The 12,487-nt window shown below is 43.9% G+C and overlaps 2 protein-coding genes across 4 annotated transcripts in view; one reads left to right on the top strand and one right to left on the bottom strand.

Annotated features, from left to right (window-relative positions):
* JAM3 (junctional adhesion molecule 3) overlaps positions 1-12,487 on the bottom strand; it is a 159,633-nt gene that overhangs the window by 31,096 nt on the left and 116,050 nt on the right. The window lies entirely within an intron of this gene.
* NCAPD3 (non-SMC condensin II complex subunit D3) overlaps positions 1-12,487 on the top strand; it is a 72,409-nt gene that overhangs the window by 33,737 nt on the left and 26,185 nt on the right. For both annotated transcript variants that reach the window (XM_051834481.2, XM_051834480.2), the window contains 3 exons: positions 7,731-7,922; positions 8,953-9,050; positions 9,157-9,272. In XM_051834481.2, coding sequence (XP_051690441.1) covers positions 7,731-7,922; positions 8,953-9,050; positions 9,157-9,272 — 406 coding nt within the window. The remainder of the gene's footprint in view (positions 1-7,730; positions 7,923-8,952; positions 9,051-9,156; positions 9,273-12,487) is intronic.

Here is a 12,487-nt window from a genome sequence, read left to right as displayed (position 1 = left end):
GAATTTGAAGAAATATTTAATTTAAGATTAAATACGTGGGGCGCCGGATTCTGTCCTGGTTGCCGCTCTTCCAGTCCAGCTCTCTGCTGTGGCCTGGGAAGGCAGTGGAGGATGGCCCAAATGCTTGGGCCCTGCACCTGCATGGGAGACCAGGAGAAGCACCTGGCTCCTGGCTTCAGATCAGCGCGGTGCGCCGGCCGCAGCAGCCATTGGAGGGTGAACCAACGGAAAAGGAAGACCTTTCTCTCTGTCTCTTTCTCTCTCACTGTCCACTCTGCCTATCAAAATAAATGAATGAATGAATGAATGAATGACTAAATGCGGAGCCAGTGCTGTGGCACAGTGGGTTAACACCCTGGCCCAAAGCGCCGGCATCCCATATGGGCGCCGGTTCTAGACCCAGCTGCTCCGCTTCTGATCCAGCTCTCTGCTGTGGCCTGGGAAAGCAGTAGAAGATGGCCCGAGTGCTTGGGCCCCTGCACCCGTTTGGGAGACCCGGAAGAAGCTCCTGGCTCCTGGCTTCAGATCAGTGAAGCTCCTGCCTTTGCAGCCAATTCGGGAGTGAACCATTGGATGGAAGACCTCTCTCTCTGTCTCTCTGTCTCTCTCTCTCTCTGCCTTTCCTCTCTCTGTGTAACTCTGACTTTCAAATAAATAAATGAATCTTAAAAAAATAAATTAAGACTAAATATTAATAAAATGAAAACCAGATGTTAATAAATTGGGAAACAAGGAAAAACTGAGTCTTCAAAAAACCTAATGGAAAAGACAAACTACTGCCAAGATTTGCCGAGAAAGAAGAAAAGGCCCAAATAAACAACACTAATGATGAAATGATGGTACAACTATGAACGTATCACAGATTTGTAGAATGTTCAGAATATATTCTTTTTTTTAAAGGACACAGTTCTAGATAAATTAATGAGTAGATTTTCTGTGATGATAAGATAGTACTTATAAAGAAAAGAGATGTATTTTTCTAGTACTTTTGGAGGTTGAAAATTCAAAACAGCATGGCATGAGCTCTGCTGGAGCCTCCCGTGACTACATCATGTCACGACAGATGGTGGTGTAGCCTGCAAGTGCAAGACAGAGATCATACGGAAACCAGAGAGAGACTGAGAAAGGGCCAGGCTCACTCTTTTATAACAGTGCTCAAAAACTAACCAGCTTCCTGTGAGAATCAGTTCCTTCCCAGGGCAGCACCCTCAAACCTCTGATTACTCCCCCATAAGGCCCCACCCCTTCTTAAAAGTTCCACACTATTTTTCAGCACTGCTACACTGAGGGCAGGGGCAGGCTCCCAACCCTGGCACCTCTGGGAGACACATTCAACCATATCAACCATAGCAACATTCATTTTTTTTAATTTAAAGTTTTAATTGATTAGACCTTGTTTTAATTTGCTAGGACCGCCATAGCAAAATTCTACAGCAAGAGTGAGTGTCTTAAGTAGTGGAAGTTTACTTTCTCAGTTCTAGAACTGGAAGATGCCAGCATTGCTTTATGTTAAGGCCTCTCCTTGGCCCGCAGATAGCCACCTTCTAGCCATGTCCCAGTTGGTCTTTTTTTTTTTTTTTTTTAAGATTTTTATTTTTATTTATTTGAAACTCAGAGTTACACAGAGAGAAGAGAGGCAGAGAGAGAGCAAGGTCTTCCATCCTATGGTTCACTCCCCAGTTGGCCGCCTCAGCCGGATTAGTGCTGACCTCAAGCCAGGAGCCAGAAGCTTCTTCCGCGTCCCCAACGTGGGTACAGGGGCCCAAGGACTTGGGCCATCTTCTACTGCTTTTCCAGGCCATAGCAGAGAGCCGGATGGAAAGTGGAGCAGCTGGGGCTCAAACTGTAGCCCATAAGGGATGCCAGCACTTTAGGCCAGGGTGTTAACCCATTGCACGACAGCGCCGGCCCCCCACTTGGTCTTTACTCTCCTGCTTATACATCCATGCTGTCTGTGTGTCCAGATTGCCTTTTTGTTTAAGATTTATTTATTTATTTGAAAGAGGCAGAGAGAAAGATCTCCATCTGCTGGCTCACTCCCCAGATGGCCGCAACAGCCAAAGCTGCACCAATCCAAAGGATCTAGGAGCTTCCTCCAGGTCTCCCATGTGGGTGCAGGGGCCCAAGGACTTGGACTGCTTCCCCAGGCCATATCAGAGAGCTGGATCAGAAGTTGAGAACCAGGACTCAAACCACTCACATATGGGATGTTGGCACTGCAGGCTGCAGCCTCACCAGCTACGTCACAGTGCCAGCCCCCAGATTACCTCTTATAAGGCCACCTGGGAGTAAGGTTTGCTCTGATAGCCTCTATTTAAAAATCTTTTTTTCCAAATGCAGCTACATTCTGAGGTTATAGGGGTTAGGGCTCAAAAATATGAATTTGCAGGGCACTCAATTCAGCCCATAACTCCTCTCTAAATGAGAAGAGATTAGATCTCCTTTTGCGCATTCACTAAGTCCCACAGAAATATATTAGCTGGCTCATTATAGTGCCTCATTAAAGTTATTTCAGTAATGATTGTTAGCATCCTCTTTGGTTTTCTTTTTTTGTTTGTTTGTTTGTTTTGACAGGCAGAGTTAGAAGTGAGAGAGAGAGACAGAGACAAAGGTCTTCCTTCCGTTGGTTCATCCCCCAAATGGCTGCTACAGCCAGAGCTACACCTATCCGAAGCCAGGAGCCAGGTGCTTCTTCCCAGTCTCCCAAGCGGGTGCAGGGCCCAAGGACTTGGGCCATCCTCCACTGCACTCCCGGGCCACAGCAGAGAGCTGGACTGGAAGAGGAGCAACCGGGACAGAATCCGGTGCCCCAATCGGGACTAGAACCCGGTGTGCTAGCACCGCAGGCAGAGGATTAGCCAAGTGAGCTGCTGCGCCGGCCCCTCTTTGGTTTTTCACCTTCAAAGTTTATGTTAAAATTTAGTTATCGATTTACTGGTATTGGAGAGTGAGGCCTATAAGAGGTAGATGTGGCCATGAGGGCGCCACCCTTGTGGATGGTGGATGCCCTTTAAGTAAGGCTTTCAGGAACAGACTTTCTCTCTGCCCTTCTGCCATCCATCATGTGGGAACTCACTGTTCTTTCCCTCCAGTGTTCTCAGCTTGCCAGGTGCCATCTTGGAAGAAGAGAATGACCTCACAAGGTTCTGAACTTGCAAATTAAGTGGAAGGGATAGAATAGGTGAGGGATAGGCTTGAGGGTTGGGGGAAATGGTTGCTTTATTCCATGGACAGAGATATTTTGAAGACATTGTTTCTCTGACCTGTTGTAAGTATAAAGATACACAGAATAAATCAGTGTACTTCCTATACACAGGTAGCTCTGAGTCTTGTGGAAAAAAATAAATAAAATGACAATTTAAATAGAATGTGAGTTATGGGAGCACAGAGAAGACAAAGCGTGTAGCATTCTGGAGACTTCAATTTTTTTTTTTTAAAGCTTAGAGTGACTTCCCAGAGGTGAGGCATGAGTTCACTATTAGGGAATGTTTGGGAGTTAGACAGGCAGCCATAGAGTGAGGATTTCCAGGGGCGAATGATAGTATGCATTGTGTTAAGCCACCACCTGTGATGCCTGCATCCTATATGAGCAACAATTAGAGTCCTGGCTGCCCTGCTTTCATTCCAGCTCTGTGCTAATGCACCTAGGAAAGCAATGAAGATGATCCAGGTTCTTAGGCCTCTGCACTCGTATGGGAAACCCAGATGAAGCTCCTGGCTTTGGCCTGGCTCAGCCGCAGCCATTGCAGCCATTTGGGGAGTGAACCAGTGAATGAAAGGTCTTTCTGTGTCTCCCCCCTCCCACCGTGTGTAACTCCGCTTTTCAAATAAATAAATCTATCCAAAAAAAAAAAAAATTTCTGGCAGGAAAGGGCAGTGCAATGGCTTAGAGGTCTCAAGTCTCCACGGAGTCCAAGGAAAATAGCTGATCCCTGCCTGGCTCAATTCTAGCTTACAGAAGTAGGGAAAGGTGGGTATGGAGATGGAAGTCTAGCTTGGGATGTAAGCTGGAGATTCTTGGAGCTCTTAGGAATGAATGAGGTCAGAGGCGGGTTGCAGCTAAGAGAATAGGCCTAAGAGTAGAAGTTTCCAAAAATCAGCAATTACAGTGATTAGAAGAAGAAAAAAGATTAAGGAAGAGAAATACAAAAAAGATCCAACAGGGAGACTGGAGTCTAAGGCACAGGCAGCAGTTGGTTACTTCCTCCAGGAAAGGCCAGTGGAGGTCAGCCCTGTTGGTGTTGAGTTGCATTCTGGTGAGCACCACAGTGGCCATGGTGGGCCAGGGTATACTGGAGACTTGCTGGGATGGCCCACCTCATGTGGAGGGTGACAGTGTCAGAGAGGAATTGTATTTGAAACTTTAAAAGTGCAAGTACAAAGACTTCTTTTCTTGTTTCGTTGGCTTCATTTAGTAAACATCACCTAGTATTTTATGTGATTCTTTTTAAATAAATTTTTCAAAAAAGATTTATCTATTTTGAAAGGTAGTTTCAGGGGGAAGGAGGAAACAGTCTGCTGGTTTATTCCCCAAATTGTCACGTGGCCACAGAGTTGGGCTGATCCAAAGCCAGGAGCCTGGAGCTCCAGCAATCAGGGAAATGCAAATCAAAACCACAATGAGGTTTCACCTCACCTCGGTTAGAATGGCTCACATACAGAAATCTACCAACAACAGATGCTGGCGAGGAAGTGGGGAAAAAGGGACACTAACCCACTGTTGGTGGGAATGCAAACTGGTAAAGCCACTGTGGAAGTCAGTCTGGAGATTCCTCAGAAACCTGAATATAACTCTACCATACAGCCCAGCCATCCCACTCCTTGAAATTTACCCAAAGGAAATTAAATTGGCAAACAAAAAAGCTGTCTGCACCTTAATGTTTATTGCAGCTCAATTCACAATAGCTAAGACGTGGAATCAACCTAAATGCCCATCAACGGTAGACTGGATAAAGAAACTATGGGATATGTACTCTATGGAACACTATACAGCAGTAAAAAGAAAAAATGAAATCTGGTTATTTGCAACAAAATGGAGGAATCTGGAAAACATCATGCTGGATTAAATAAGCCAGTCCCAAAGGGCAAATATCATGTTCTCCCTGAGAACAACTGAGCACCAACTGAGCACCAAAAATGAAACCTGTTGAAGTGAAATGGACACTATGAGAAACAGTGACTTGATCAGCCCTTGTCCCAACTGTTGATGTACAATTTAATACTTTATCCCTTTTAGTTCCACTTGAACTCTGTAATTAACACACAATTATTCTTAGGTGTTTAAATTTAACTGAAAAGTGATCCCTGTTAAAAATAAGAGTGGGAATAAGAGAGGGAGGAGATGTACAGTTCAGCACATGCTCAATCAGACTTACCCCAATGATAGAGTTAGAAATGTGCCAGGGGATTCCAATACAATCCCATCAAGTTTGCATGTACCAATGCCATCTCACTAGTCCAAGTGATCAATTTCAGTTCACAATTGATCATACTGATAGGTCTAAGAGTCAAAGCGATGACACAAACAAGACTAGTGTCTGGTAATACTAACTGATAGAATAAAAAAGGGAGAGAACGATCCAACATGGGAAGCAGGATACACAGCAGACCCATAGAATGGCATATGTCCTAAACAGTACTCTGACCTCAGAATCAGCCCTTAAGGCATTTGGATCTGGCTGAAGAGCCCATGAGAGTATTTTAGGCATGGAAAGCCAAGACACTCTGGCAAAAAAAAAAAAAAAAAAAAAAAAAAACCACTAAATGAAAGATCTCTGCAAGTGAGATCCCAATAGAAAGAACGGGCCATCAAAGAAGGAGGTACTTTTCTCTGAAGGGAGGAGAGAACTTCCACTTTGACCTTGTCTAAATAAGATCAAAGTCAGTGAACTCAAAAAGGCTTCCATAGCCTTGGTAACTCATGACTAGAGCCTAGGGTGATTACTGATGCCATAAACAAGAGTGTCCAATTGTTAAGTCAACAACAGGAGTCACTGTGTACTTACTCCTCATGTGGGATCTTTGTCCTTAATGTGTTGTCCAATGTGAATTAATGCTATAACTAGTACTCAAACAGTATTTTACACTTTAGGTTCTGTGTGGGTGCAAACTGATGAAATCTTTACTTAATATATACTAAATCGATCTTCTGTATATAAAGAGAATTGAAAATGAATCTTGATGTGAATGGAAGGGGAGAGGGAGCGGGAGCTGGGAGGGGTGTGGGTGGGAGGGAAGTTATTGGGGGGAAAAAGCCATTGTAATCCATAAACTGTACTTTGGAAATTTAAATCTACTAAATAAAAGTAAAAAAAAAAGATTTATTTATTTGGAAAGCAGAGTTACAGAGAGAGTGGGAGAGAGAGAGTGAGCGAGAGCGAGCGAGAGCGCGCTTCTATCAGCTGGATCACTCCCCAAACAGCCAGAAGTAGGCTGATTAGGAGCCAGGATCCAGGAGCAACTGCCAGGTCTCTGATGGGATGCAGGGGCCCAAGGACTTGGGCTGTCTTCCACTGCTTTCTCATATGCATCAGCAGGGAGTTGGATCCGAAGTGGAGCAGCTGGGCCTTGAACTTGTACTGCAGATGGTGGTTTAACCCAGAACACCACAGCACCAGCTGCGGTTATAGCAAATTTTAACTCAATTTAATATCAACATATCTAGCCGGCACCGTGGCTCACTAGGCTAATCCTCCGCCTTGTGGTGCCGGCACACTGGGTTCTAGTCCTGGTCGGGGCGCCGGATTCTGTCCCGGCTGCTCCTCTTCCAGGCCAGCTCTCTGCTGTGGCCCGGGAGTGCAGTGGAGGATGGCCCAAGTACTTGGGCCCTGCACCCCATGGGAGACCAGGATAAGTACCTGGCTCCTGCTATCGGATCGGCGCGGTGCGCCGGCCACTGCGGCGGCCATTGGAGGGTGAACCAACGGCAAAGGAAGACATTTCTCTTTGTCTCTCTCTCTTTCTCACTGTCCACTGTGCCTGTCAAAAAAATAAAATATTAAAAAAAATTTAAAAAAACATATCTAAATGCTAGGATGCCATTCGTGTCCAGTCTGTCTAATGCAAAGGCACAGTGTTCGCCTTTTTTTTTTTTTTTTTAACAGGCAGAGTGGACAGTGAGAGAGACAGAGAGAAAGGTCTTCCTTTTGCCGTTGGTTCACCCTCCAATGGCCGCCGCGGCCAGCGCGCTGCGGCCGGCGCACCGCACTGATCCGATGGCAGGAGCCAGGTGCTTTTCCTGGTCTCCCATGGGGTGCAGGACCCAAGGACTTGGACCATCCTCCACTGCACTCCCTGGCCACAGCAGAGAGCTGGCCTGGAAGAGGGGCAACCAGGACAGAATCTGGCGCCCCGACCGGGACTAGAACCCGGTGTGCCGGCGCCGCTAGGCGGAGGATTAGCCTAGTGAGCCGCGGCGCCGGCCAGTGTTTGTCTTTTTTTGTCACTACAACCCCATAGGCTGTAGATGTATTTGATATTTATAAGGTATCCAGTGTGTGAAGAAATTCTAGAGGGGTTGAGGATAAGAAGGCTCTCACATGAATTTTTAATAAAGATTCAAAAGCTACCTGTTTGGCATCAGACATGCCACTAGCAAGGAAGCTCCGAGTGGATATTTATGTGCCCGAGGGGATCCCAGAGCGTGGGAGTTGGTGCCCTTCCAGTGAGGCCCAGTCTGAACCATTTTGATATTTATAGTTACAACTCTGCTTCCCTGTTTTTCTTTTCAGCCGCTATTTAAATAAGGCTTTTCATATCTGGTCCAAGAAAGATAAATTCTCCCCCACTTTTATCAACAACATGATCTCTCACACTGGCACAGAGCATTCTGCACCAGCCTGGATGCTGCTCTCCAAGATCACCTGCTCATCACCCAAGCTGGACCACACCAAGATAATACAGTCCTGGGAGAAGATCAGCAGGTATGCATGTTTGTAATCCAGCCACTGCTGGGCACTAAAAATTCTTGGAAACAAAGAAACAAAGATTATGGCTTAGCAAGGAATGTCTTATTTCTTTTTTTTTTTTTTTTTTTTTTTTTTTTGACAGGCAGAGTGGACAGTGAGAAAGAGAGAGACAGAGAGAAAGGTCTTCCTTTGCCGTTGGTTCACCCTCCAATGGCCGCTGCAGTGGCCAGCGCACCGCGCCGATCTGATAGCAGGAGCCAGGTGCTTATCCTGGTCTCCCATGGGGTGCAGGGCCCAAGCACTTGGGCCATCCTCCACTGCACTGCCTGGCCACAGCAGAGCTGTACTGGAAGAGGGGCAACCAGGACAGAATCCGGCGCCCCGACCGGGACTAGAACCCGGCGTGCAGGCACCACAAGGTGGAGGATTAGCCTAGTGAGCCACGGCGCCGGCCTGGAATGTCTTATTTCTTAGCTCCTTGTGGACAGTGATCTTTTCTTTAAATTCTGACATAGACCTACAGTTACAATGCCACTTATCTGTATCCAATATCAGAATGTCTGGGTTCAAGTCCTGTTTGCACCCCCAGTTCCATCTTTCTGCTAACACACACCCTGGGAGGCAGCAGGTGACGATTCAAATAGTTAGGTCCCTGCCATTTACATGGGAAACTAGGATGGAGTTCCTTGTTCTTGGCTTCTTCCTAGCCCAGCCAGGAGATTCGCAGAGAGAACTAGTGAATGGGAGAGCTCGCTCTCTCTCTCTCTCTCTTTGCCTTTCAAACAAATAAAATGAATAAAAGAAAATTTTATAAATAAATAAAAAATAAATTCTGATCTGAAAAGAACCATGAGAAATAAGAATGACTTTTAAACTGGCAGCTCACCCTTTGTCCAGGTACAGGCGGTGCCTGCCTGTCCTCACAGTTGGTCCTAAGCCATGCTACCTACCCTGTTTCCTCCAGTGTTAATCATCCAGAAGAAACATGTTTGGCAGCAGTGTTTAATTTGCTTCTGTCCTGCTATTCCTCCTGCCCTTTCTCTAGTCAACAGAATCCCCGTGCAGACACCCTGGGACACATTCTGTGTGTTATTGGGCATATTGCAAAGCATCTTCCTAAGGGCACCCGGGACAAGGTTACAGGTGAGTGAGTGTCTGTTGCTGCCTAGTTCTTGAAAGGGCATTGCTGCTCACTTGACTTTTGTATAGTTAAGAAGCTAAGGTTCAAGGGTTTTGACTTCCTTCTTAGATGTCGTCAAATGCAAGCTGAATGGATTTCAGTGGTCTCTCGAGTTGATCAGTTCAGCTGTTGATACTTTGCAAAGGCTTTGTAGAGCCTCCTCAGAGACACTGGTGGAAGAGCAGGTAAGGCCACAAACCCTCCTTAATATGTTCTTACTTTATGTACCTAGATGTATGACTCTGTTTTGAAGTTTAAGGAGTATTCTCTAGGAACAGAGCACCTGTAAGAATATGTAGGCCCCAGCAGCTATTGCCACAACAAGGCATTACCTATGTGACTAACAGTTGACCTTTCCCAGGAAGATCTAGTTAATAACTTGGTTCACTTGGCTTAGTCACCACCTTGGTTCCAGGTTTAAGTGTCATTTAGTAAGGCATGCCTGTTGATTGACATTCATCTTCTGGTGAGAACTTGGCAAGGTTATCTGTCTTCCATGAGTTGTGGCCCAGACGCTTCTGAGACATGCAGATCCTTCATTTGCATCCTCATTCCAAGAACATTTAATAGGCAATTCTCTAGCATATCTGGAAGTTCCCTCAGACCTCAGAATTTCTGATCTTTTGATAAGTCATAATCCTGGAAACTGCGTGTCTTGTTACAATAGATTATATCATTCAACTGTTTTGGTATGTCCCCAGAGTTGCCCACTGCCTACAGCTAAGGCTCTTATCTAGGTGCATGAACACAAATCCAAATCAGTGAATTAGGTAAGACAATTACTGTGGCTCCAGGGAGGTTTCCATATCAGTATCTCTAACAGTTTCATTACCAGATACTCTGTTTTTATCATGAGATATACTCCTTTACAGTGCTGATGATAATGAAACAAATTTAGGGCTGGAGGTTATTAATAATGAATATGGAAATCAAAAATGAATTCAAATAATTTTTGTAATATATTTAAGTTTTCCATCTGAACTAAGTGGCTACTTTCTTGGCTTCCTTTTCTTATGGAGAAAGTCCCTTATTACATTTCTACTTGTAATTACAATGTATTTTAACTGTGAGGCTTGTGATTTACTGGCAAGTTGGCTGAGGTATTTCTCATGTATATGTGTCTGGTGTTTTCCTGGAATCTGCCTTTCAGCACTTTAACTGTTGAAAGGGATACTTGCATTTGATTTTTCTGTTTATCTCAGGATCCAAGAAATTATATGAAAAACTTGAAAAAAATGTTACTTAAAGTAGGAAACTACTTGAATATCATTGATCAATATTGGGAAACAAACAAGTATGATAGTGGTCCTATTAAAAATTAAGAAAGAATGATGTAAAGGATGATCAGGGAAGATTTACATGGCAGGTTATGATAAGCAGTTCCACAAGTTTCATGGCACCTAGCTTCCTGATGGCAGAGCCAGTGCTACAGCTAGGGTCTCAGAGTCCTCCCCCAGTGTGCCTTTCACCAGCAGTGTCTGGAAAGAGAATTAGCTCTATGGTGTGCCATCAGGGCCAGACATCATTTGATGCTTGCTGATGGCTCATTATCCTGAAAATAGTGAGTTATGCTATTATAGGGCCTGTGAAGAAGACAAAGTTGTCTTCACATTAGAAACAGAGCTAGGAAAGGAGTAAAACTTACTACCATGTTAGACAAATGGCCAAGATTTTAGCTCTTCCAATACTACCTGCCTCAGTGGTAGGCAATAGAATAAGGCTTTGGGATTTCCCAGAATCTTAGCATAGCATAAATCCATTTCACCCATTTATTTGCTCTAAAAACTTTTTTTCCCTCTGTAATAGAATATTCTGTATTTAACTGAGAATAAGGAAATACTCAAAGAATAGATTATTATAAGTCAGTTGCAGTATCCATGAAGACTTGGGTCTTTGGATATTTTTGTCTTATATAAGCTTGATGTAGGTAGTGTTTTTTGTCAGTCATTAAGATATTGATGCGAGCTTAGACTGTGTTAATAGAAATAGTGTGTAGAATAAGAATGGTGATGGTCCTGATAATGTCATGGTTAAATCTAAGTTGAGATGTTCTCATAATTCAACTTCAGTGAGAACTTCTGAGGGAAATTTTGAATACATCTGCAGGAAAGTAATTGGATGAAGGGATTACAAAGCAAGTTATATAAGGTCCTGGGGTGTTTATAAAGAAGGGAAATGGCATGGAATAGGGAGCTCAGCTAAATTCAAATATATGGAGGACTTTCACCGAGAAGAATTGAATGTATTTGATATTCCCAGGAACCAGTCTATACCTCAAGCAGGAATTATAAGGAAGCATATTCTGGCCACCTGAAGAAAAAAATATCCTGAGATGTGCCTGAAATAGAGGGGCTTGCTCAGCATACACCCCTAGTAATTGGAAGTGCTCAGTAGAAGTTGACACTTCCTTGTGGAAGTGTGGCAAGAGTGCCAACACTGGATTATTGGACTGCTTTTGTGGATGTTGTGGTTCTGAGAGTTACCAGTCACACTGCTCAAGTTCTCCTCTTGAGCTCTACCACAAGTTGATTTTGTCTTCTCATCAGGGAAATGCATAGGAATTTCAGAAGTTCCTAGCCAACAGGTTATATAGTTTATTGCTTACAACAGAATTTTATTATAGATTTTGCAATCTAAAGTACAATAGTTCTTTTGAAAGTGATTGTTTTGATACATTTTAAGCTGAGTCAGACTGAAATATATGCTGCTGTTAGTGGTTTGGCAACATTGCTTAGGTGCTGTGTTGGGGTAGTGCTACTGTTAGACACTGAATGAAGTTGATTCAGCGTTCCTTCCTAAGGCACCTACAGGGTAGTAGAGGAGATGTACACATAAATAAATATAACTTCAACATAATATGATCAGCCCTAAAGTAAATATATGAATACAGTAACAGTAAACTTCTGGAGTGAAAGCACTTAACTTAATCTGGGTGTTTAGGAACAACCTCTCAGAGGGAGTGAAGTTCTCCCTTGGGTAGTGGTGCAGTTAGATGTGGTGCACCAATCCATTAAAGGTATCGTAGCCAGTAACACACTGAAAACTTGCCTCTAAAGAATACAGTTCATAAGAATAACTACTGATCTCCCTGTTATGTCTTTTTAAAATCAAGTGTTTGTCACTGTAGTTAATCACCACCTACATGTGCCAGAAGAATTACAACTTTTTATGCAAATTGGAGGAATAGTGCTATTATGGATGTCTATAAACGAGGGCACTAGATCTTCGTAAATATTTGCTTTTTGCCATTATATGGCAGCTATAGGTGATGGATAGACTGTTCCTTATAAATTCCACTAAGCTAGTTCTTATGGCTAAATCGTTATTTAAAGATTTATTTATTTATTTAAAAGAGTTAACAGAGAGGGAGACACAGAGAGAGAAGTTTCCCATCTGCTGG

This window comes from Oryctolagus cuniculus, chromosome 1 (genome assembly GCF_964237555.1).
Source record: "Oryctolagus cuniculus chromosome 1, mOryCun1.1, whole genome shotgun sequence".
NCBI lineage: Eukaryota > Metazoa > Chordata > Mammalia > Lagomorpha > Leporidae > Oryctolagus > Oryctolagus cuniculus.
This window is presented reverse-complemented; position numbering and strand designations above follow the sequence as displayed.